We start from the raw sequence: 23,826 nt of genomic DNA on the forward strand, positions 1-23,826 counted from the left end.
TTATTAATCGCATCGATACCTTCTAATTTCCTCAGATTCATAGCGCTTGCAGCACGCAAGATAGAGACGGATAGCGTTTTATGAACGTGGCTTCAAGTTTAGCGTTTTAAAACGTGTAGTGAAATAGTCCTTAGTTGCATTGTAGTTTATACAGGATGTGGAATTATATTTTATGTAACTAAAGTGAATATTATTCAATAATAATACCCAATATTTCAATTTGATACAAGTTTTGTAGGTAACCAATAGTTGTACTAAGGAAATAGTTACAGTAGTTGCCTAGTTTTTAACTAAATTATATTTACTTTTTTTTTCATATGGTAATTTATCGTATTCATTACCACGGGAACACTCTATATTTCAATTTAATTCATTTCTAGAATATACTAGCATCTAGGTCAGTGGGCCTGTAACAAATAAATTAAAAACCACAGTTAAAAACCAATCGAGTATATTGTCTAGTATAATTAAACCTCCATGTCTATGATACGTCTAGCCATAAATAATTTGACATAATATAATTACTTTTCTCTATGCATACTATATAGATTTCGATTCATAAACATTACAGTCAATCTGTCAAACATTATTTTGTAACAAAATTAATTTAACATTCAAAACGTTTTGAGATTAAAATCAGAAATGTCGGCCTCACTAGATTCAGCGTTGGACCCCATGGAAGAAATACGATTTCGCAAAAAGCATGGAGCTATTTGGATGGAGATACAGAAAGACACACATTTTACTTTTGACGAGTTGGAACGTATGTTTGGTTATAACTTCTGTACATTAGGCATAGTCTCTATCTCTTTGGTCCATTGAAAAGTTACATTTGGGGTCGCATTTTTTAGAGGACGCAATTTTATTTTTTTGATGTGTAGGGGGGGTCAGTGTGAAGCTATAACCAAGTTTGTGGGGTCGCCACCCTTGTCCCACGGCCGCCATCTTGAAAATAGCGGTTGAAATGGTTTTTACGATATATCTCTTAAACTATTTATCTGATAATAAAACAATGTTAACATTATTCGTTGCAAATTAAATTCTCTACAACTTAGGTTCAGTAACTTTTTGTCGTAGAACTATAAACAAAAAAGTTATAAGCGAAAATGTTCAGGAATTAGAGATGTTTATATTTTTCAATAAAACTTTTTTTTATAAGTTTACGAAGAAATTATATCAGACCATTTTTGTAGATTGTTTTTCGTAGAACAACTTTTATTTACAACATTTTTTCATTAAGTAAATAGCTAAGGTTTTACAGCCATCCGAAGTGAGTACTATTTTAAGTACTCTTTACTATACAGAATACGATATATTATGTGTGTACTAATAATAATTTGTCACCAGTAATTATTTTATTTTTGTTATAATAATATTTTTAATAATTAATTTTACAATATTATTAATAATTAATTATTGAATCTTTTCCCCACAACCCAGGAAGTAGAGTCTGGAAGTGTGTTTTTTTTACGTCGAAAAGCAGGGCTGAAATGTTCTGCAGTGTGCTTCCGTTGTTGTGGAGTCTGGGAAAAGAGCCAATAGCCAATTTATTATGTATAGTTACTACTGAAAAATAGTACTCACTTCTGAGCGCTGTTAAACCTTAGCTATTGACGTAATGAAAAAATGTTGTATATAAAAGTTGTTCCTCGAAAAACAATCTACAAAAATAGTCTTATATCATTTCTTCGTAAAATGATAAAAAAAAGTTTTATTGAAAAATATATAGCTCTAATTTCTGAACATTTTCGCTTATAACTTTTTTATTTATAGTCCTACGACAAAAAGTTACTGAATCAAAGTTGTAGAGAATTTAATTTGCAACAAATAATGTTAAAATTGTTTTATTATCAGATAAATAGTTTAAGAGATATATCGTTAAAACCATTTCAACCGCTATTTTCAAGATGGCGGCCATGGGACAAGGGTGGCGACCCCACAAACTTGGTTTTAGCTTCACACTGACCCCCCCTACACATCAAAAAAATAAAATTGCGTCCTCTAAAAAACTCAAGGTCAGGCCTAAAAAATGTAACATTTCAATGGATCACTTCTCTATCTCTATCTCTATCTATTATCCTATCCTACTAATATTATAAATGCGACATTGTGAGGATGTGTGTGTGTTTGTTGCTCATTCACGCAAATACTACTGAATCAATTACAATGAAATTTAGCACACATATAGAGGGTAATCTGGATTAACACATAGGATAGGTTTTATCCCAGAAATCCCACGGGAACGGGAACTATGCGGGTTTTCCTTTGGAAACGCGGGCGAAGCCGCGCGCGGAAATCTAGTAAAATTATAAAGCTGAAAAGTTTGTTTGTTTGATCGCGCTAAACTCAGAAATTAAGTACTGGTCCGATTTGAAAAATTCCTTCGTTGTTGTAACACGCTAAGACCAACAGGAGCGGAGCAATGCGGGTAAATATTGCAAAGTTTGATGCAAAGTTTTGATTAAAATAGAATGAATCCGTTAAAATGTTCATATCTTCATTTATGTGCTGAAATTTAATCAAGGAAAAAATAATTCGTAAACATCTTTCTTTTCAAATTAGTTTAATAAGTTGTAAATTTTGAAATAAAATCATATTATAATTGTAAGAATAATCATAATATTTTCTTGCACCAAACCCCATTATGAAGGAGTAGAAGGCATTATTGATTAGAAAATTGCCTGCAACTTTGAAGACAGTCAACGGATAGTAATTTAGGTATTATCATAACTGTTGATAACTAACTTATATGTATTTATGCTTCACATTGGATAAGACCTTCAAAAGGAATATTTGATGTTTTTCACAAATACTGAAAGGAAAATATTATTAAGTATAAAATTAAAAGTAAAAAAAAAAGATAAGACATAATATAAGGTATATTATACCACATTCTTAAGCCCATGTTTTTACCTGTATCAAGATTTATTCAATAAAGAAAATATTCTATTATATAAAGAAAATATAAAGAAAATAAGAAAATATTCAATGTAAGATTTATTCCCAAACAGAAATAACAAGACGGACATCAAACCGAATGTAATAAACGGATATTGAACTACTTAACAATTCTTTTTACCTCATACTACGAAGTTACCTTCAGTTCACACGTTGCAGTTTTTCATGGTGAATAATATATGAGCATTTGGTAATTTAGTAATTTTCCCTTCTATAAAATTTAAAATGCCCTCATGCCGTAATACCTACTTACTTATCCAATTAATTAGAGACTACACAATTGAAGTTTTATTTCAAGTTTATTATTTTCAAGTGAGATAATCATTTTAGGAATATATATAAAAAGTGCAATAAATCTGACTAACCCTGAATAAAATTCCTTAAATTAAAAATCTGTAATATTTCGCGAAGGAAATTTAATGTTTCCTATATGTGTTATATTTCAGTATCTTTAGGACTTAAATTCATAAAAAAAAACCTTTATTGTGGTACTTTTATTAATAAAGTGGAAGAGAAGCTCTACCTTTAATAAACAATTCAAATAATTTTCACGTATTTTGCATAATTCAAAAATGTATCTTCGACGAAAAATAAACATCAATATTTCCCACCATACCCACCTACTATTTAAGCAAATGTATATTTAAAGAAGGTAAATCGTCAAAGAACTAAATAAGTCCTACAACGCTCTAATGGTGGTTTGGGCTGACAGCTTAATGCCTCCTTAACATGCATTTACCATATTTGCATTTCACATTTACAACCATACTTTGAAATGTCCAATTCAATTTTGAATAAATAATTTTGACGAGATAATTAAAAAGGAGAACTCACTAAGCTGCCGAGTATGGACATGTAGAGTCCGTCTTTCCACCCCATTAATTAATTAAATGAGTGCATTCGTAGTGCAAGCCTAGTATTATACATAAATATTGTGACCTTCTAGTTACGTATAAAGCTTCATATTACAGCTATTGATCCTCATTTCACTGTATGCTTTTGAAATTTAAACATCTCTTTACAAGCAAATAGATGGAGAACTTCGTTTGGGTCATAATTTTGTTCCTTTTATGCATGATGATGTATTATATGTTCTTCTTTGGTTCGCAGAAATAATGGTGATATTTTTCAAAATACAAAAGCGCGACGAGAAACCGGCGGGGTCGGATTTAATATCAAGGTAAACGGAATGTTTCTAAAAATTAAATACCTAAATAAAAAACTAACTAAAATAAAAAATAAAAGAATTTCTAAATTTACTTATAACATTTTCGATCAATTTTGAGTGAACCGCATTACAAATTTGCAACTACAATTAGGTTTCCAGATTAATAGAATAAAATGTAAAAAAGCGCTATGACTTGAGAACCCTCCCTTGTGTATGGGGAAATAAAAAAAATTAATACTGTATTGGTATTACATTTTTAACTACAAAGATTTTACAACTATTAAAGTTCATTAAAAATATAGAACAATTTATTGCTTCCTAAACCTCGTGGATTCAAAATTCAAACTGTTCAAATATAAAATATACTTATGATTACAAGATACGAAGACAAAACATTTTCTAGTTCATCATTTAAGATACTTAATGGATAGTGGGAGTAATGTTTAATATTTTTCCGACATAGAAAATCAGTTGTTTACAAAACTGCCATTACTTATAATCAGTTTGTTATTTTCCACTAATCCAATTAATTGTTGTTTTTCAAACATTAATTAAGCTATTTCTGTATTTACTGAACCCTATTACACTATTTTCAACATTTCTTTTTAATGAATATAATGAAAAACGACAACAACAAAGCAGAAAGATTTGTAAACATTTAGTGTATTTAGTTTATATAAATCTTTTCATAAACATACTTTGTTTATAAACTACATAAGTAGTAAAATATTATTTATACTTGCATTGAATTTCAGTTTATTTGATGTAAGGCGAGCTCATGAAAACGCGGTCAAACTTACCTATTTTCCTTTCCTTAAGCTTGACGGGATTCATGAGCTTTTAGTTTTCATTTCTGAGTAAGAAATCGTTGAACTACATGCCCATTGCCCAATAATTCTACAAATAAAAGTATTTAAATATTATTTACATGGAAGATATGTAAAAACAAAGAACATACGAGGACTACGAGTAATGGATCTATATCCGAGAACAAAAAAATGTGTACGCTACGCTTACCATACCATACGCTTTATTTCCCAAAACTTGAAAAATAATCGAAAAATGAATGCGTGATCTTTTGTAACAGACATCAGACATTTTTATAGAGCTTTTAGGAATAGATGATGAAGATGATTATATCAGAGTGCTATTGATTCAAACTTATTATAATATATCTTTTTATATCTTATATACAGGGTGTACCAAAAAGTAGTGATGAACGGAAGCTGAGAGGTAGAGGACCTAGAGGGCTATCCGAATCACCCCCATGTATGTTATGCGATTTTTCGTATTTTCGGAGTTATGACGATTTTTTCAATTTTTCACCGATCGCCGAGTACGATGATATTTTCACTCATGCTGACGTCAATGATTGCGGAAGATGCTTGATTTTTTTTGTGTGCTAAGCTGAAAGATAGGCCAATTCAGTATGGTAACATTTACTATCGTTAGATCTTTGAATGGAATAAAAAAAATAATTAAATGGCAAGAAAGATAAAATTACCCAGTATGTTCACCACTTCAAGGGCCCGTAAAAAAATAAAATCACATAAAAAAAATTTTCCGTTTGACTTTTAAAAACTTGCTCTATCTATCAGATAGCTACCCTGAAAATTTCATTTTATTATTCAGAAGGCTTCAATCGAATAATTTAAATCTAAATGTGGTAAGTGCAAAAATTGAATTAACATGATGATCATTAAAACCAATAAATAGGTGTTTAATTACCAGAAATTTTTAAAATAACCCCGCTGTTGCTCAATGCAAGTGCGACATCACCGTAAAAAGTAGTCTTTTAAATGTCTGAATGCCCTTTTATCATTTTTAATGGTTTCTTCTGTTACTATGAATTTCCGGGTTATTTCGTCTAAATTGTGGCATTCTCTCAAGTAGCCGAAGTCTTTTTAATATTCCCATTGAAACAAATCAATGGGGTTTAGGTCGAGGGACCGTGGAGGCCAGGCTTTAAGGCAGGCTTCACCGGCGCATGCGCAGGCTGCAACGACCAATCCATCTTTCAGGGTATCTTGGCCCTTTAGCCTGGCCTGCACGGTCCCCGGACATAAACCCTATTGATTATTTTCCGTGGGGATACTACAAAGACGAGAGACTGCCACAATTTGGACGAAATAACCCGGAAATTCATAGTAGCAGAAGAAACCATTAAAAATGATAAAAGGGCATTCAGACATTTAAAAGACTACTTTTTACGGTGATGTCGCACTTGCATTGAGCAACAGCGGGGTTATTTTAAAAATTTCTGGTAATTAAACACCTATTTATTGGTTTTAATGATCATCATGTTAATTCAATTTTTGCACTTACCACATTTAGATTCAAATTTTTCGATTGAAGCCTTCTGAATAATAAAATGAAATTTTCAGGGTAGCTATCTGATAGATAGAGCAAGTTTTTAAAAGTCAAACGGAAAACTTTTTTTATGTGATTTTATTTTTTTACGGGCCCTTGAAGTGGTGAACATACTGGGTAATTTTATCTTTCTTGCCATTTCATTCTTTTTTTTATTCCATTCAAAGATCTAACGATAGTAAATGTTACCATACTGAATTGGCCTATCTTTCAGCTTAGCACACAAAAAAAATCAAGCATCTTCCGCAATCATTGACGTCAGCATGAGTGAAAATATCATCGTACTCGGCGATAGGTGAAAAATTGAAAAAATCGTCATAACTCCGAAAATATGAAAAATCGCATTACATACATGGGGGTGATTCGGATAGCCCTCTAGGTCCTCTACCTCTCAGCTTCCGTTCATCACTACTTTTTGGTACACCCTGTATAAAAATGAATCGCAAAATGTGTTGGTAAGCGCATAACTCGAGAACGGCTGAACCGATTTCGATAATTCTTTTTTTATTATATTCCTTGAAGTACGAGGATGGTTTTTATGTAGAGAAAACGTAAATATGTACCACGGGCGAAGCCGGGGCGGACCGCTAGTATTTAAATAATAATTGACGTCATAATGTACCTACTTACCTACATAAATAACTTAAAATTTAGTTATTTAGGTAGGTATCCAGTACCCACTCTATGCTTTTTATTACCTAAATTTATTAATATTTAATAAAGAGTATGAATTTAACCCTTATTTTTCTGAAAAAATTGTTGATCAACATTTTATCAATGCACGTTTATAAGCCGGTATAAAATTATACCTAATAAATTGGGTTTCACGTGAAACTCAATATAAAAAAGGTGTAAGAGATAATTGTGTAAATCCCGCAAGCAGATCGCATGAGCTAGTGCAGGTAAATCTGTCAATTATTGATTCGTCGTGAAACTTTGATACAAATATTATTTATCCCAAAGGCTTGGTCCGGGGATAATTATCGTAGTGCCTAAATATAAATACCGGGGATTATAATATTTGTTTCATTAAGTCACTAAAGAGACGAGGGAAAATTAAAATTTTAACACGCTTATATATTATAGCGTGTTAAAATTTTAATTGGTATATTGTTGTTGTTTTCTTCTACTTAGGTACTACCTACAGAACGCCCTACGTTATAATAATACTAGGTTTCCGCCCGCGGCTTCGCCCGCGCAGTCAAAGAAAAACCCGCATAGTTCCCGTTCCCGTGGGCCTAAGTAGCCTATGTCCTTTCTCGGGTATCAAAATATCTCCATACCAAATTTTATGAAAATTGGTTTAGTAGTTTAGGCGTGATTGAGTAACAGACAGACTGACAGAGTTACCTGAGTTTATAAACTATCTATCAATAATATTATGCAAGTCAATTTCCGTAATTTCAAACTAGATATTTATTCCCACAAAGATATCCTATATCTCAACAGAAAGAGTTTACAATTCTCAATACCATTTGTTGATCTAATTATTCTCTGAATACGGGATCTAGTTCCATCAGCTTAGACCGTATGCTTTTTGCGACTGGTTTATTTCATTAGCAATATGCGTTTTAGCATCACGTTGGATATCGGATTATGGTTAGGGAGCCAGGTGCAAATTTGGTTAACTATTTCCTCTCAAGAGATAATAATTCGTCAGACGCATGAGAGTATAGTATTATAAAGCCTCGTGAACGTCAGCTGGCGCTCGGTTGGGGGGGGTGAGCGGTTGTAGCCTCCCACGCACATAGGAAAAAAAATACATTCATACATTCATTTCCTCTCAGCTAAAAATTTGTCAAATTGTAGCTAACCCAATATCTCAACGAAAAAAAATAGTCAGCTGGTTACAACATGGTGTATTATACGTCAGCTGGTGTCTCGAACATGAAAGTTAAATTTAAAGAAAAATTTATTTTCCGTTATTTCCTCTCAAACAAAAATTTACCTGATGATAGCTTATATGTAATTGTGGATAAATATATATGTCAGCTGGCTGTATCTTGGTGGAAAAACCATCAGCTGATACGGGAGGCTACAACCGCTCTTCCCCCCAACCGAGCTCCAGCTGACGTTCACGAGGCTTCATAATACTATACTTTGATGCATTTTACTAATTACCGCTTGAGAGGAACTTGGTCATAAAATCTGCTGCTGGCTCCCGGACCATTAATTGAGATGGAGTATTAAAAAATAGAATTTTGTGAACATGTCCATTGTGATTCCTCGTATTTCACCTGGCAGCACAATGGTATTATCCTAATGGATGAATTTTAGCATTTGCATTCTGTAAGCTCCTATTACATTAGATGTATCATGGAATAACTCTTTGTCGTTTTATATTTATATATTTTAAAATCGGATTATGTCCGTATCGGTTCTAATATTCAATCGCTAATTGATAATTTTTTCAGAGCGCACTTTAGGGATGTTCTCCATACCGGGTTGGGGATGACGGACGCTTATATGATGGAGCGAGTTATGGTGGCCCTGGACAGAGGGACCTCTCCCTACGTTACCATGGCAACGTTTGCGAAGGCAATGTCTCTGTACCTACGCGGCGATTTGGAGGAGCGCATTTCTTATGCATTTACGGTGATTTTGTATTGATGCTTTTGAATTTACAATTAAAAGTATCACGTTAAGACCTACTTAAATACTAAAAATTCAAGCACTAATTAGTATGATTCATAACTTTGGCGAGTCAACTGGAGTCTTAACCTATTTCGTACCTTTTAGAACTTGGTCTGGAATGTCCAATGAAATTGCTTCGAATTTGATAGACGAGCTTTTAAATGATTAATTACATCTTATTCAAATGAATAGGTGTTAAATATTTTAACGTAAAAAGCAATTTGCTTTAAAGATAATATAAGAAAAGTTTATTATAACAAACCGTCAGAAATAGTTACATAAAAAATGAAACCATAACACTAGTCAAAGCAAATATGCTTAATATTCTATCCGACTGACCTTTTTCTTGTACTCATTAAGGGTGCACTCACACACATCAGTCACCGTCAAGTCACCGATGACTGATCGGTGACGGTTTGTGTACGTATCCACAAACACCAGTCACCGTCATGTTGTCCGTCAGTCACGTCGCCGGTTTGACTGAATCATTGAACACATACATCAGGTTAGTCAGTGATTAGACGTGTGTCACGCTAGAGAACATGTAGCAATTGACGGTAGCACGACGCTGACTGAACTGAGACGTGACGGCACCGGGTGAGTGGGGATAAAAGTATGGTACATGTATGGAAAGATTATTTGACGTGCCTGACCGGGGACGTCACTGATAGATTTCGTGCCGGCGACTGTCGTGTGGGAACAGAGTCATACTAGAACTATTGATACATATTTTTTTTTAATCCTGTCCGGTGACGTGCCGTGACGGTGACTGATGTGTGTGAGTGCACCCTAAATCGTACCGATTGACGTTTATTGTTGATCATTTGACTTTCCTGAAGCTCTTTAGCGTGAATTATTAAATAAGAACCTTGCACGAAGGTAATTTTATGATTTCAACAATCTGTAATTTAATTGATTTGTCGATTGCATTGATGTTTTACATGTCTTGCAGTGTTACGACCTTTTGGGTGAAGGCCATTTGCGGAGAGAGACTATGTATCAGTGTATGAAGAAAAGCATCTCTAAGGCTTCGCGGGATGACGACGTGGAAGAAGCTGTGAAGGTGCTTATAATATTTGCTTAGAAATAATTTTATAAAGGGAGATTTTTTTTGACCCTTTGGCTACGGAACCCTAAAAAGCCGTGTCCGCGAGGTAAATAGGAAATCGTTTGGTCAACGTGACTCGGTCGAGGAAAGCTGCGAGCGAGGGTGCTCGCTATGTAACAACCTGCCTATTGAAAAATTCTGTTCGCGTATATAACCTCGTAACTTGAGGAAAAGCGCCAGTTATGTATTTTGCAATGGTTGATTGTAACTTATAAATGGTTTCTTCCTTGTTTCTCAAGAGTTCTTTCAAAATGGATGATTTGCGCATCTGCCGGCTTTTAACCTACAGTTACTTTTTCATAAAAAATAGTGCGGGTAAGTTTACTATGTCTTTAGAGGGTTATGTCAGTCAGGGGGTACAGAGAACTTATGTCTTTAGAGGGTTATGTCAGTCAGGGGGTACAGAGAACTATACATGTCAGAGTCAGATTTTTTGTGCTCATGGGGCAGTCAAAAAATGAATCCTAAAAATTGTAACGCATACTCAAACCGATGTACTAAGGAAACAGAATATTTAATAGTTCACTTTGCATATGTAAATATCGAATACGTAATAGCCTAATCGATACATGGAATTTGAGCAGATCGCACGTTAGGTTTACTGAATGGATTAATAACCTTCTCCGTATGCAAACATTTGATACGCTTTTAGAGATTTTATTACATGTAAAGTGGTATGGTCCAAATGGATACCTGATTGTATTATTGTCTATTTTTATCGAGCTTGAAAACATTTAAAGTTGAAATCTACGTTCATTTACTTAAAAGTATTTTATTATAAACGTATTTATTTATATTTTTTATGATTTTCTGCATTTATCACCGCTTTTATTATTAAGTACAATATTATAATTAGAAAACTTTTAAAACGTCTTCCGAAGAGAAAATTGGAGCAGGTAGTGGTTATATATTCATCATCATGATCATCTTCATCATCAGCTTATATACGTTCCCATTGCTGGGACACGGTCCTCCTATGAGGGTACAGGCCATAATCCACCACGCTGGCCAAGTGCGGGTTAGTGGATGACGTATATCGTCGAACTTTTGATTCTTCGACATGTCGGTTTCCTCATGATGTTTTCCTTCACCGTTCGAGCAGTGGTGATGTTACAACATGCGCAGATAAATTGAAAAACAATTTATTTCCTGCGCGCTCGCCTGGTCTCGAACCCCGGACTCATCGATTTTAAGTCCGAGATTTCACCACTTCTCTCGGTTATATATTCAGCCTACGTAATTATTTAATAGCGATAATCCATTTTAGCAGGCGTTATTAGTACCTAAGTGGAAACCCGGATTACATGCATTTATCTCAAATTGCGGACATATTACCCAAATTGAGTCAGTTTAGGGCCTATTTTAAGTTACGTCAGATAATATTATGAACTAACCTATAGGGCGGTCGTACACGGACGGTCTCAACTGCTTGAAGCGGTCCGTGTTCGGCCGCCCTTAGATACGCATCACTTACAAAAGTAATTTTACAATTTTTTTTTGTTCTATGTTATGCTAAATTTTTATCTCGGAGTCATGCTTCCTGAGTCTGTGTTCCCCGACGAGTACAATATGGAGGTCTTCAAGAAAAGAGTGAACAGGTACCTTCTAGGAAAGCGCGCTCCATCTTAGGCCACATCTCAGCTTTCCATCAGGCGAGATAGTGGTCAAGCGCTTTCCTATCAAACAATAAAAAAAAATAAAAAAAAGTGTGACTAAATAATAAACAAATATCTTTAATATGTAATTGTCTATTTTTGCACGCTTTCTTAAGCAACTGGCGAATATGCCTATTGGCAAATATAGAAAAGTAAAAACTCTTTTGGTTCCTTAAATGACTCTACACTACTTACATAATGCCTATAAACATCAAACCTAAACTTAATCTAATTCATTGAATCAAGTCAAGATTGCTACGAATTCTCAAATATATAAAACAGAAACTTAAAAACTCAGAAGAATATTATAATAGATCATCTAGATTCTAGGTAAATGACAAATACAAAACCAAAAACTCCGTTCCGACATTGGTTAGAGATTTGTGACGAGAATAATTTTTGCTCACAATATATTGCTCTTTCAAAATATCGAAGTTTCATCACTGGCCGCGAAAGTTCATCACGACGCTAACTTTACCCAAACCCCTTTTGTTACATGACTGACTCGTGCTCATTTCGTCAGGTGTCCACAATGTAGATATTTCACAATAAAACAACATTGTACATCCACCCCTTCTTGAACGAGAGGCAAGGCCCGTTCGAAACACGAGGACAGAAAATAATTAAAATTTCGCTGCGCATTATTTTAATTTTGCTAAGTTATAATACTGTTTTTGTGGAAGCAGCTTTCCAATTATCATTTTATATTTTTCTAAGTATTTAATGGATATAAGTATGTTATCCTATCTGCTGTCCCGGACTTTTCTGTAGACCTGTATATGATACAATTCATTACTACAACTGTAATACATTCATACATTATTTTGATAAATCTCAAAGGGCGATGTTTTCGTCGAAAGCTCCCAGACGGCAAAATGTACAAAAGCTTAATAAATTATAATATAATAAAACCGTCCTCTCGATCTATTAGAAAACCGCACCAAAATTCGTAGCGTTAAAAAGATTTAAGGCGCGGGACATATACAACCGGCGCGGCGCGCATCGGGCGCACTGCGGGCGCGCATCGGGCGCACTGCCGGCATGCATCGGGTGCGCTATTGGCATTTTGTATGAAATAACTTTGGAAAGGTGGCGCAACCGTGGACAACCGTGGCGTGCCGTCTCGACGCCTTTCCAAAATTCTTTCATACAAAATGTATACAGTGCCGGATTAAGCCAGCGCGGGGCCTGTAGCAAATTCTGTCAAGAGGCCCTTCGTTTGCTATAGTTTCTCAAGTTAAAGGGTATTAAATAAAACAAAACTATTACAAATAAACTTTTCTGCATTTAATATGGGCAAATTTAGATAACACTTTCACTATCGACTTCTTTAAGCAAATTACTCTATATTCATTCTTAACTCGTTTTTAATACGTTTTAAAGTTGAAAAAGAACGTTCGCCACTGCAGTTAGTGATCATGAGAGACAAGTAAATGCGCAAGGCAATTTCTACGTTTGGGAAACACGATTCTAAGAAATTATTTCATAAAAGTTTATAAAATTGCAGTTCCAGAGACTCTTGTTTCTTGCTATCAATAACAGTAGCCACATCTGTTTTCAGCAGTTCAGCGATTTAAATATAAATATTTGTATTATGATAATTTTTTATAATATTGTAAAAATTCTTTTGTTACATAAACGATAAATTTTTAATTAAATAAATTACATAAAAAAAATGTTTCAAAATTACAATGATTACCTATATAAATCCAACAGCACTACCTCGAAGATCTTTTAACCATTTTACCGTTTTACCCATAAAAATGGCAAATTCATTTTCAAAATACTGGCAGCATACGTCATACGTTGAAGTTTTGTATTCCTTCGTATATGTAAAATTATTATTTGTATATGTTACCGGAAATGTATGTAATCCGTCATTGTATACAATTCCTAGGAAATGTATATAATTCCTAAAATCGCACGGAAATGTGTGAAATAAATTATTTTATACACATTTCCTAGGAAATCTATACATTTCCTAAATAGCTCGGAAATGTAAAACATTTAAGATATTGATATGTCGCAGGCAAATTGTATATAATCTGGCCGTTTACAAACGGTCGGCATTTTGTAGTAACTATGCCGATAATTCGTAATCAGAAATTTTTGGTTTGGATAAGGGGGTGGGTTAGGTTAGGTTCGTGTTTTTTAAAACTACACAGAAATAGGAGCCCCACGAAGTGGGGCTTCGTCGGCTCGCGACCGTCTTTTTGTAGAATTTTGGAAAAAGACGAATTTTCGGCATATTAAAACAGCTAGCCGTAATGTAATACGGCGGATTATACAATCCGACTGCGCCAAATATACGCGGGGACAGCGGGACGAGGGGACTGATTACTTGCCAATTGAAAATTTGATTTTATAAGAATAAATATAAGTAGATTTTGTGATATTTACGTTAAATGTTAGATAATTGATTTTTAAAATGTTAATTAGTAAGATAATAATATGAACATAATATTATTACAATTTTACGGTATGACTGTTACCCGATTGTATCAATAAGAGCTATAATAAAAAAAATAACAACGTGTTTTATTACAGAAAGCATTTACTTTACACATTTCCTAATACGATATTGGAATTGTATACAATTCCTAGGAAGATTATACATTTCCTAGGATATTCATGCATTAAATAGTTTTTTAAACAATATTTTATACATTTCCTAAATGGTATCGGAATTGTACACATTTCCTAGGAATTGTATACAATTCCTTGATTTCATACATTTCCGGTAACATATACAAAATTAAATAAGCCAAATAATCTACAGAGAACCTGTAAAACGATGTTTTATCTTTTTGTTTGTTTTCGGGAACAAATTTTACAGCGTTTTAATATCACAAGACAGCATTTTTTTACTAAAATAGCAAACCCCTTTTGACGTATTGCATGACACTATAATCGCTATAGCACTGGCGGAGGTTCCTTCGTATTCGTTATTGATTTCGTATTTTCTTTGATAAGGGCGATGGATGATTGTCATGCTCCATCTGCCTTTTATTTTGTAATCTAAGGTTTGATAGTCGATAGAATCCTATTTTATTTGATCGGGTTGTTACGACTAGCTCGTTCGATGACAATATCAGGGGATTCCCCTGTTTGTTTTGCCGTGCTACCAACTTGCGTGTAGCGCAGTGCAAGCAGTACAACACAACTTTTGGTGTAGCCAGCGCTCAATTGTAGAAACGTGGTAAAATTTTAAATTATTGTTGTAGATTTTGATACCAACGTTTCTCGTGGTAGGTACGTGTATTTTTTTTACGGTACGTGTATTATAAATTGATATTTTTTACGGTCAGACAGAGACAGGTATTAGACCGCGGGGCCCCCCGAGTCGCGGGGCCCGTAGCATTTGCTACTCTTGCTACGTGGCTAATCCGGCACTGAATGTATAAGAAGGACGTGGTGCAAAACAGATTCAAGAGGTGCGCTTATGGCACGCCCGCGCCCGCGCCGCTTGTGTTTGACCCGCGCCTAAGGATACATAGAGACAGTGGGAAGCGACTTTGTCTTATAAGTACCATGTAGTGATATGTATCGTTGTGTATATGTTAAATATTATGTATCTTGTAAAATAAAATTGTAAAACTGACATGATTTAAAAGAGCAACTATGGAGTTTCTTGCCGGTTCTTCTTTGTAGATACCGCTTTCCGAATCGGTGGTAAATGTTAAAAATATATTGTAATGACGTTTCAAAAGTGCTTCTAGAAGAAGTCTCATTGAATAAAATAAATAAATGTTTGAGTTTAAGTTTGAGTTTGATGGTGAAAATACTTTACGTCGGAACAAATCCTCAAATTATATCAAGCTGTTTCATTCTCAGATATACACAGTCTTTAATTATTACTAGTTAATATAATCGGTTGTGAATTTTTAAGATATTGCATAGCTTCTATCGCGGGCCTTGAGCGCGGGGACCGAATAGGGGGGAAAATCTAGAAATTCCGTAACGAAAAAACCTCACGCTTTACCGCGGCAGTCCCCGAGTGCCAAACGTCTTTTTTAATGTAGGTATTATAAAAAAGTACCCTCCTTTTCATAATTTCCCTACAGTCAGTTTCACTGTGAATAATGAAAGTCATATTATATTTGGACACATAAATCTACCTCCAACTAATTAGGAAGTATAAAACCTTTCCTTGTATGCCATCTAGTGCCGAGTAGAATTTTCAGTACTATTACAGGCTTAAACCTAGAATATGCGCCATAAAATCAGTCCTACGGCGAAGCTATGAACTAAATTTGACAGGCCGGCCATTTTGTAGATAAAACGATGAGTTGCCACTTTATAATTATTATGATAATATTTTCATCTATGTACGGAAAAGTTTTCGTTTCATTCCTTGTAGGTTTGTATGTTATTATAATTTCTTGAGGGATCCTAAGATAATACTAAAGGAATAATACCGGATAATTTAAAATCTGTTACTTACTCTATTTACTCCAGAAATTAATGCCACCTTTTAATTTGTCCGTGAACATTTGCGAACGAGAGCTTTTCAGTTTCCCAACGTTTGAAATAAAGACCAATAGATGGCGCTAATATTAATTTTGTGTTTTTCGCAGAGATTGTAGATAGCGTGCGTAACAAGGAAATGAAGTTCTGTTACGATATTATAATTTATAACTTGTTTCGTAAAATAGAATGAATCAATTATGTAATAGTTTAATGATTATAATATTATATAAGATTCATGAAAGACTTTCTTGATAACTGTTCCAGATGCATTGATCTCAGACTTTGAAAATTAATATAGTTTTCCTTATCTGTTCTTCGCGTTGGAAAGATTAAATGTGAAATTTATAATTTAATTAAATTACGAAGTTCACTTTAAAATAATTGTGAGTGGAGTAAGTGAATCATGCATAGTTGAGAAATGTATTTTAAGTTAATATATTTCCATAAATTCAGTCAAGGTATAAAGTGAAACATATTTTACTTACTCTAGCGGTATTCCCACTCCCTTTTGAACAACTCAACCTAAATAAAAGAGTACAATAATTTCAAATTATATTGGTTAATTGAAACATGAAATGTTTATTTATTATAATAACTAGATGCTCCGATGCTCCCCTGTGTCCATTACGCGTATTTTCAAACTATACATAGCCAGAACGCAACCATAGGAAACTGCTTGTGTATACTTTGTAATGCTGTTTTTAAGTTTGTTATTACAATATATACACGAATTTTGCGTACTGATCGTGTATACTTTGTAACGCGGATGCTTGCTTCTTCGTTCCAAACTATACACGATCAGTACGCAAAATATGTATAACTAAATAAAGCTACTACACAAATTACGCTTGAGCGAAATAATAAATATATAGGCAATCAAAGACTTGTACAGCTATATCTATCTACTTTTATTCTTCTTGATTGATTCAGTAAAATATGGAATAAAAATATTATTAGGTAAACTTAGAAAAATAAATAGGTAACAGATATAAGGGTTACCTATGGGTTAGGTTAGGTTCGTGTTTTTTTAACTACACAAAAATAGGAGCCCCGCTTCGCGGGGCTCCGTCGCCTCGCAACCGTCTTCTTCTGGACTTATTAGATTCTTACATTTTAACACTATTGTCAATTATTGTAAGTCGTGCAGTATAGTCGGGAACGAAGACACAAGCATCCTCGATACAAAAAATATACGATCAGTATGCAACATTATATACACAATACACACGCATTTTAATAATAGATTTCAAAACAGCAATACAATAATATAAACGCGAGCAATGGAAAGACGCCGCGCTTACCTACTCCTAAACATACACGATTAGTCCGCATGCGTACTGGCGCTGTATATTTTGGAGCGCTATTCTTACTTACTTCACTACAAAATATACGCGAGTATTTGCGTACTGCTGTTGTATAGATTAGAAGAACTTTGTAAAAAAGTTATTTCCAAACTATACGTGATTAGTTTCACACCGTTGCGTACTGGCCTTGTATAGTTTGGAAAGACGCGTCCATTACTGTAGTTTGTAGTCCATTATTGCCATTATTGTAGTTTTTCAAATCTAAACAAAAAGTCCCTTCAGTTGTTGTTTTGTATAAATATTTTCTTGAGTTATAAGTGATGAAACTATTTCTTTTTTATATATAAAAGTTACAAATAATAAAAGGCTCCTTGTCAATAAAAGGAAAGGTTACGTATTACGAACTTTACTAGATTCGCGATACAATATTTAGAAGTGAGAAAAACGTTACCTTCAAACTCCAAGGTTCTTCTTAAAAGTAGAAAAAATTGAGCAAGAGTCCTTTAAACTTATAAAAAATTTCATTTAATCAACCGAGATTGCTCAATCGGAGCCATTGGTGTTTTTAAAGAATTTCAACACCCAATTCTGGAAGCTTTTATTAAAAAGAGTAGTAAAGTATTTGAAACTTACAAATTATAAATTACTAGCTTTCTGCCCGCGGTCTGTCCACTTTGTCTCAAACCTAATAAATTATATACTAATACCTTCCTCTTGAATCACTCTATCTATTAAAAAAAACCGCATCAAAATCCGTTGCATAGTTTTAAAGATTTAAGCATACATAATTACATAGGGATATCGGGACAGAGAAAGCGACTTTGTTTTATACTAGTCTCATCTATAGCTTTGTCTCTGCACACCTATACAAAGCGTAAATAATACAATCCTTATATATATAAATCTCGTGTCACAATGTTAGTCCTCAATGGACTCCTAAACCACTTAACCGATTATAATAAAATTCGCACACCATGTGCAGTACGATCCAACTTGAGAGATAGGATAGTTTAAACATATGTAGGTACCACGGGCGAAGTCGGGGCGGAGCACTAGTATTAATATATGAAAAACATTTTAATAGGTTTTGTGGGAAAATCTTATATATAAAATTCTCGTGTCACAATGTTAGTCTGCATACTCCTCCGAAACGGGTGGACCGATTCTCATGAAATTTTCTGTGCATATCGGGTAAGTCTGAGAATCGGCCAACATCTATTTTTCATATGTACCACGGGCGAAGCCGGGGCGGACCGCTAGTTATTTATAAAAATAATAAATAAACTAATCATCTTTTATTTTATTAAACAACCTTGTTAAATTCCCTGTGATGAAAACATTTAACAGTGAACCAGATTAAAAACTACATAAATCCATCTAACATAACTTATAAAAAGTTAGGCTACTTTATATTTTATAGCGGCCGTGAAACTCCACATCACTTTGTTTTAATGTTTTATGACCTGTAAATTTTAGAGTTCCGTGCCTAAAAGGTAAAATGTTTGTCTGTCGGTCTATCATCCCTATCCATATTATGTCTGTCTGTTAAAGCTTGAAGCTTAAACTACCGTAGCTTATTTGTACGGAACCCTCAAAGTCGCGAATCAGACTCGCACTAAAGCGATTTTTGCAGTTATAATCTCCCAGATGTCTTAATATTGTGAAAGATACACTTATCTGGATTGCGGTTCAATACCTAAATGTATCTAAACCTTAGCCTTTGTTTTGTCATTTCTATAAAGAAATAGCTTCCACCCACGGCTTCGCTTGTGCATTAGTGGTATTGCCAGATATTCGTCGCCTATATTTCTATTTCTTATTTCAACCACTGTAAGTCTTGTTTCCGAGAAAAGTGGCCTTATTCGATATCCGAGGTTCCGTCTGTAGCAAATTCTTGGGAAGTTCAGCGGAAAACAGATACGGGTATTTCGCATTTATAGTTAAAGATATAAATCTTATATAGCTATATATATATTTAGCTTGGTTTGTATCTCACTACTTGACAATAATTATTTTACTATAACATAAACTCATATAATGAATATTTTACAATAAATCGCCATGGACAAATTCACGCAAACCCAAGGCCCCCATAGATCGAGCTGTGAGTTATTTCGAAATCTTTCATAGTTTTTTTGAAATGGGACAGCGGATAGGCCAAATAAAAATCAAATCGATTCCCATAACATAATGTACGTACTTACATTAATATTGAAACTAACAATAATACAATTGAAACCTTTTAGTGGGAAATTCCTGCATAGGTACCCACCGCTCCCGGGGAAGGAGCCGCGGGTTATGTCGGATGTCTACCAACAAAAACTTGACTGTTCTGTCGAGCCACTTTAAGGGCCGCGGGTATGGGTATTCGTAAGCGACATGATAATTGAACCAATACTATATTAAATGGGTAGATGTTTGACCGTCTATCCTGCCTCATGTTATGTAGTGTTGCGATCTATTTAGGAGCACGTCTACCCAGAAGAAGCCTGTTCACTCAATTGCCGGAATAAAATCAATAAATGAATGGCATATTTTCATTTTTGAATCCAGCATAATATGAATAAGCAATCTGCTGAGGATTACGGTCGTAGCGTAACACTGACCTCCGCGTATACAGGTTAGGGTCAGGTGAACAATAATTGGCGCGTGAAATCGGAAATATTTTATAATTTATAGAAATATATTAATAGATGCATTGTTGCTTGAGTGTTGTATGTATTTGTGTTATAATAATTCGTTGTTCATTGTTAATTGACGTTTTATAGAGCGCCTTCTGATTTTAATAAGGTGAAACACATTCAAAGTGAACTGAAATAAAAATGACTGTAATTCAGAATTTTTTACAAAGTAATCTTTGATACGATCTTATGAGATCGATAAGACGATATTTTGTGACCTTAAAATACTTAAGAGTAAAGATTTAACTGAAACGAACATTTATTGAATAAGACTGAATCGTGATCTGTTTTAGTGTATTATAAGTATAGCAGCGTAATGATTGGCGTAGCGTAAACAAAATTAGCTAATGCGTAGAACGCTAACCGCGCTAGATTCTATATCCATACTAATATTATAAATGCGAAAGTAACTCTGTCTGTCTGTCTGTTACTCAATCACGCCTTAACTACTGAACCAATTTGCATGAAATTTGGTATAGAGATATTTTGATACCCGAGAAGACATAGGATAGGTTTTATCCCGGAAATCCTACGGGAACGGGTTTTTCTTTGAAAACGCGGGCGAAGCCGCGGGCGGAAAGCTAGTATTATATATATTCTAGGATAAACGTATTTCTTCCTTTATTTCTTTCATAACAACATGATCCATTAACACTAAACTTAAACTATTCTCCATTTCCAGGAATTTGTGGATATAATGCTGAAGCGGATGGACATGGACGTAGACGGTGTCATCAGCTTCGAGGACTTCCACAAGTCTGTCACTCAGACCCCGTCCCTCCTGGAGAGCCTTGGCTACTGCCTGCCGGAGCGACCGGCCGTGTACGCGTTTCTCGCCACGTGGTGTCCTAATTGGGGAAAAATGTAGATGAAATAAATATATGTAGTAGTAGATATGATCTTGTTTCGTTTAAACAGATTGTAGCACCCCTTACAGACTTTAAAATTGCATACAAAATACAAATAGATAATTTTAGTGTTTCAACAGATGATACAAAAATATGTGAAAGATGTAGTCCATTAATATTTTTTAGAAGGTATAATGCCGTGTGACGTCCTCTAGCTTTAATAGGTCGTAGGGCATACGGAATAAGTTTTCTATCGTTATTATTTAAAGTACATATATAATATTACATCTGTAACAATTTAAAAATAGATTTCATACTGCTGAAGAGCTGACCACAAACACCAAACATTTGCACACATGAGCAAATGCTTAGGAATTTCATCGTTTGACATTCGCAACTGTGTTTGCGTTTATCTATATTAAAACGGAGCTTAAGGGTAATTACATACTCATGGTTAAACAACAGTTGTTTGACAAATCCATATTGCTTTACAGTTTACACATCAGCCCATCAGCCTATGAAATAGACAATCTGTTATTAATCTGGAGGTACCCTGAAATAAAAAATTACGTTTTATATAGCTTATTTAAATACATGGTCTACGTTACCTTTAATTACAGGAAATTACAGCTTATATTTTTGTTACACTAGCTGTCGGCCCCGTGGAACATGTTTACGTTTTCTCTCCTTAAGAACCACCCTCATGCTTCAAGGAATATTATAACAAAATAATTTACGAAATCGGTTCAACTGTTCGCGAGTTATGCGCTTACCAAGAAGCTTATATCTAATACACTGGAGATTGCACTATGACCATTAACTTGTAACAAGAAAATATGACGTTGAATGACGCCTGTATGTTTTTTTATCCCTTTCACACCTAACTTGGCAAGTTGGTGTGAAAGGGACACATTTTGAGATTCATTTTTATATTGTAGAAGATAGATTTCAATAAAATTATAAGGCTTTTTTTAACTTCATAAAATAAACTCATTTGATAATTTGGATTATGACAAACAGAGATATCACTACAATATAGTATAAAACAAAGTCGCTTTCTCTGTCCCTATGTCCCTTTATATGCTTAAATCTTTAAAACTATACCTACGCAACGGATTTTGATGCGGTTTTTTTTAATAGATAAAGTGATTCAAGAGGAAGGTTTTAGTATATAATTTATTAGGTTTTTAGACAAAGCGGGCGAAGCCGCGGGCGGTATGCTAGTTATATTATAGTTAATTAAAATTGCATAAAAAGAAGTCTATAGGCATATAGTTATAAGAAATTGTATCGAGATGGTTATCGATTTGCTTACTAAAATGCGTAGGCAGCGATATGAACATATTAGTTTCAGGAATTTCATTTCACAACAGATTAGAAAAATGTATCCATATTGTATTCTTTACTGCGTGGTAGGAAAATTATGAGTAGGAATGATCAATTTTAATATGTTGCAACTGAATTTTCTAGAAAAGATTAATAAAATCTTCATGCATTATGATAATAAAGATATGTACATATTTGTGTGGATTTAGTGGAAGAAGAAGAATGTTCTTTGTTAAGCTGCTTTTCAATCTGGTGTAATTTCATGAAGGTTTAGATTTAACACGTGTAACTTATGTAGGGATGTATTCATTTATCTCTTTGGCACGCCTTGTAGCGTAAACCGCTTGATGGATTTCAGCTAAAGGTGTCGATGGATTTGTCCTTATTGTAAGACGGTTAACATATTGGTTTTGTAGTCAAATCTTTTCTATTATAAAAATCTCGTGTCACAATGTTAACGTCCGAAACGACTAGACCGATTTTCATGAAATTTTATATGCCTATTGTATTAATCTGAGAATCGGCCAACATCTATTTTTCATACCCCTAAGTGATAAGAGTACGGCAGAACAACGTTTGCTGGGACAGCTACATAAATCCTTACAAACATAGGTTCAAATTTAATTTCAATAGGTAGTTATTACGATTGAAATTAACTATTAATTGGATTAATTTTTATCCCTAATTTGTTCTTAATATAATGGCAAGAAAAGAAGAAATAAATAAACAAGTCACAGATAAAAAAATTACTCTAACTAATTAGCTGTGTACTAAATCTCCGTGGAATTATTTCATTAAGACGACAAATACGCAGTAAACAAGACGGTGAGTGGAAATTTTATCCTCCCGTTTCATAGAATCGTATTGCATGTGTTTGCTAAGATTTATCGCGAGATGCATTTGTTTAAAGGTAACAAGAGTATTCTGATTATATAGCGCTTTCGTTCTTGAAAGAGTTTTTGTTAAAATATGCGGGTTAGAGAAAATTATGACCATGGCGGTGGAGTACATTTAATTATTTGGGGATTTGAGGAATGAGAGGATATCATTCTTAGATTACAAAATAAAATACAGATGGAGCATGTCAATCATTCATCGCCCTTGTCAAAGAAAATACGAAATCAAAAACGAATACGTTCCTCCGCTAGTGCTATAGCGATTCTAGTGTCATGCAATACGTCAAAAGGGGTTTGATATTTTAGTAAAAAAATGCTGTCTTGTGATATTAAAACGCTGTAAAACTTGTTCCCGAAAACAAACAAAAAGATAAAACATCGTTTTACAGATTTTCTGTAGATTATTTG

The 23,826-nt window shown here is 34.1% G+C and overlaps 1 protein-coding gene across 1 annotated transcript; it reads left to right on the plus strand.

The window, feature by feature from the left end:
• The first annotated feature begins 642 nt into the window (after positions 1-642).
• Positions 643-21,216, plus strand: LOC149491046 (calaxin-like). Its single transcript, XM_089698862.1, has 5 exons — positions 643-763; positions 4,069-4,138; positions 8,911-9,091; positions 10,083-10,193; positions 21,031-21,216. The coding sequence occupies exons 1-5, from the start codon at positions 643-645 to the stop codon at positions 21,214-21,216; spliced, it is 669 nt and encodes a 222-aa protein (XP_089554988.1).
• Positions 21,217-23,826: the final 2,610 nt, after the last annotated feature.

This window comes from Colias philodice, chromosome 1, assembly GCF_061535455.1.
Source record: "Colias philodice isolate Cphi_HAF_F1 chromosome 1, ilColPhil1 Martin Lab GWU primary, whole genome shotgun sequence".
Classification (NCBI taxonomy): domain Eukaryota; kingdom Metazoa; phylum Arthropoda; class Insecta; order Lepidoptera; family Pieridae; genus Colias; species Colias philodice.

Bases quoted from the DNA above. Each gene is read 5' to 3' on its own strand.
- LOC149491046 (XM_089698862.1), top strand. From the start codon at position 643: ATGTCGGCCTCACTAGATTCAGCGTTGGACCCCATGGAAGAAATACGA. The intron at 764-4,068 runs GTATGTTTGGTT...TTTGGTTCGCAG, and splicing joins TACTTTTGACGAGTTGGAAC to AAATAATGGTGATATTTTTC. The intron at 9,092-10,082 runs GTGATTTTGTAT...CATGTCTTGCAG, and splicing joins GCATTTCTTATGCATTTACG to TGTTACGACCTTTTGGGTGA.